Source organism: Tupaia chinensis, unplaced genomic scaffold, assembly GCF_000334495.1.
Source record: "Tupaia chinensis unplaced genomic scaffold, TupChi_1.0 Scaffold000117_2, whole genome shotgun sequence".
NCBI lineage: Eukaryota > Metazoa > Chordata > Mammalia > Scandentia > Tupaiidae > Tupaia > Tupaia belangeri.
The window spans coordinates 10,210,570-10,214,369 of NW_006159583.1; the positions used below are offsets into that span (position 1 = coordinate 10,210,570).

The 3,800-nt window shown below is 37.8% G+C and overlaps 1 protein-coding gene across 1 annotated transcript in view; it reads left to right on the forward strand.

The window, feature by feature from the left end:
* Positions 1 to 3,800, forward strand: part of PEX7 (peroxisomal biogenesis factor 7) — a gene marked incomplete in the record, with an annotated part of 169,739 nt that overhangs the window by 86,236 nt on the left and 79,703 nt on the right. Inside the window, 1 exon segment of the mRNA XM_014586184.2 lies at positions 3,759 to 3,800. Coding sequence (XP_014441670.2) covers positions 3,759 to 3,800 — 42 coding nt within the window.

Below are 3,800 nucleotides of genomic sequence, written 5' to 3' on the forward strand. Positions count from 1 at the left end.
TTCCCTACCCCTAACTCCAACTGAAAAAAATACCATTGTTCTGACTTAGTTCTGAGTTTTTTAATACCTTAGATTAGTGGATTTTTTTTTTTTCTGTTCTAGGACTTAGAAAAGGGAATCTCATATATATATATATATATTTTTTTTTTTCTTTCTGGCTTTTTTTCATCAGCCGATCTGTGAGATTCATCCATGTTATTGAGCCTGTTAGCCGCTTTGGTATTGCTGAGCAGAATTCTACTCTATAAACTTTCTACAATTTGTTATCTATTTTTTTGCCAGTGGATATTTTAGTTGTTCAGTTTTGTGCTATAGTAAATGAAGTTGCTATAAACATTCTTGTAAATATTGTTTGGTAAACACTTTTTTTGTATAAATATTTGAGAGTGAAATTACTGAGTCAAAAGATAGGTATATGTATGTATGTTTTATTTTGATAAGAAGTAGTCAAATGGTTGTTCCAGAATAGTTGTACTAAATGACAGTTATTACAGCTGCTCTACATCCCTGCTTCCATTTGAAAGAGTCTATCTTCAATTTTAACCATTCTAATGAATATATAGTAATATCTCACTGTGATTTTACTTATATATCCCTGATGCCTAATGATGTTAAACACATTTGAATGTGTTTATTGGTCATTTATATATCTTTTCGTGAATTTTCTATCAAACTATTTTGCCCAGTGAGTGCCAAATGGTGGTACAGTGGTAAATTATTTTGGTCATCATTTCTTCTCCCCCCCCCCCCCCATTTATATATTATTTTTACATTTCTCCACAACATTTACTTTACATATCAAAACATTTTTGCTCATGCTCCATAGTTCTTGACACTTAATAGACAGATTTCAAAATTTCAGAATACTGAATTTCAAAATATTTCTTAGAATGTTGTATATTGGCCATCATTTCTATTGGGCCATCTTATTATTATTGAGTAACAGTACTTCTTTTTATATAGATTTTGGATATAAGTTGTCAGATGTAAAGATGTATGTTTTATGAATATTTTACCCTACCTGTGACTTGTCTGTTTATTTTCTTAATAATGTCTTTTGATGAGCAGTTTTATTTTTTATTTAGCTTAATTTATACGTTTTTTTTTTTTTTTTTTGGAGAGGTTTTTACTATAGGGCGCGTGCGCTCGCCAGACAGACAGAGACATAGACACAGAAAGCGAGAAATCACCCCTCAGAGGGGATGGTCACGCCGCAGTCCCTTCTCCTCCATTCTCCTCTCGGGTACTTGGGCACGCACGCACACGCGCCTGGCGTGAGTTTTAAGCCACCGGGTCTGGGATGCGAACTGCAGTCGACTAGGTGGGAGTCCAGTGACATAGCCATACGCCAACTGCTGGTTCCCAATTTATACTTTTTTTGAGGTTATTGGCTTTTTTTTAATCTTTTTTGGAGAGATTTTTGCTATAGGGCGCATGTGCTCGATGAAGAGACAGGAATAGAAAGAGACAGAAAGCGAGAAATCAACCCCCAGGGAGGATGGCCACACCACAATCCCTTCTCCTCCATTCTCCTCTAGGGATTTTGGCCACATACACACACATGCACCATGACTTTTAAGCCTCTGGGTCCAGGACTCAAACCATGGTCAGCTATGTGGGAGTCCAGCAAAATAGTCATTATGCCATCTGCTGTTATTTTTATTCCTTTTTGTGCCTTAAGAAATCTGTACTTATCTCCAGACTGACAATATGGTGTCCTGTATTTTCTTGTAGTCAGGTTTATGGCTCTTTTCAGATTAATTTCTATTGATTGAATTTAGGATCAAAATTCTTTTTTGTTATATATATCCGGTTGTTGAAAAAACTTTCTCTTCTTGGGAACCACCAGTTAGCGTAATGTCTATGTCGCTGGACTCCCACGTGGTCGACCGCGGTTCGCGTCCTAGACCCAGTGGCTTAAAACTCACGTTGGGCGCGTGTGTGTGCGTGCCCAGGATCCCAAGAGGAGAATGGAGGAAAAGGGATTGCGGCGTGACTATCCCCCCTGGGGGGTGATTTCTCGCTTTCTGTCTCTCTGTCTCTCTGTGTCTGGCGAGCGCACGCGCCCTATAGCGAAAACCTCTCCAAAAAAATAAAACCAACAACAACAACAAAAAAACCTTTCTCTTCTCCATTAAACTGTTTTGGTACCTTTGTTGAAAACCATTTGTCCAAGTATAGAATTTATTCCTGAACTAATGTGTTCTTTTGACTTACTTGTGTAATCTTACAACTAATATTGTAGTGTCTTGATTACTTCAGTTATATTCTAAGTCTTGAAGTCAGGTCATGTAACTAGAGCTGTTCCTCCGTCCCCCAGGATTGGTTATTCTAGGTCCTCTGCCTTTCCACATAAATTTTAAAAATCACTTTATCCTGGCACCAGCAGTTAGTGTAATGGCTATGTCGCTGGACTCCCATCTAGTCGACCATGGTTTGCGTCCTGGACCCAGTGGTTTAAAACTCACACCGGGCGCGTGTGCGTGCGTGCCCAAGATCCCGAGAGGAGAATGGAGGAGAAGGGATTGCAGCGTGGCCATCCCCCCGGGGGGTGATTTCTCGCTTTCTATCTCTCTGTCTCTGTCTGTCTGTCTGTCTGGCGAATGCACGTGCCCTATAGCAAAAACCTCTCCCAAATAACAAAAGGCACGTAACATGTCCATACTAAAAACCATAAAACATTGCAGAAATTTTAAAAGTCCTAAATAGTAGGGAGATATACCATGTTCTTAAACTGAAGATTCATTATTGTTACGAAGTTAATTCCATCCAAAGTAATTTACAAATAATTCATACTCCCAGCAGGCCTTTCAACAGAAACGGAAAAGTGATTTTTTAAAAATTTATTACTAAGTATTTTGTTATTTGGTGCTATTGTAAACTGATTTTTAAATATTTATTTAAATCTTTTTTCTGCTAGTATATAGAAATACAATTGATTTTTAAATATTAATCTTATACCCTGAAACATTGCTGTATTTAAGTTGTTAATATGCAATTCCTGAACACCGTGGACTTTTTTCCCTTCATGTTTTTATATGACTTTTTACACTTGAATGTCTTTGTCTTTCATGTCTGCCTCCTAAAAAGGGCCAGTGTGAATGCCATAGCATTGTGAAGTCAACTGACAGTGCCCCAATTAGAATCATGTAGTCCCTCCTCTGAGAGTCTCCATTAGAGTACGTTTCCCACTCAGCCTTAAGTAAGCTGCTCTTTGAAAGCCAGGGCTGTACTTCATTTTCTTCTCTTTCCCCACAATACCTTGGTTCACAATCTAGGGATGCATCAGTGCAGCATTTACTTCAGGAAGTTGGGAATTATATAGCTCTTGAGTAGGATGAGGTGGGAGAAATCCTTGTGGGCAATTTAAATCAATCCCTGAAGTGCACCTAAAAGGAAAAATTGACCTTTTATTAAAAACTTACATTTGGGGACCAGCAGGCAGTGTGGTGGTTAAGGCGTTAGACTCCCACATGGCCAACCATGGTTCGAGTCCCAGACCTAGTGGCTTGCTTTCTCACTTTCTCTTTCTCTTTTGCTCTCTCTCTCTCTCTCTCTGGTGAGTGCCTATATCATGTTTAAAAACAACAACAACAATAATAATAGTAAATAAAATGAAATAGTTATTTTTTAAAAGCTTTTGTGTTTTACCTTTTTAAAGACATACTTAGCGAATAAATGACTTAGGCAATACTTCCAATTATGAATTTTTATACATCTAATTATGTTTCCTCTTACTTTGGTTTTGTTTTTTCTAGGTGGCTGACTGTTCTTGGGATGAAACAATAAAGATATATGAT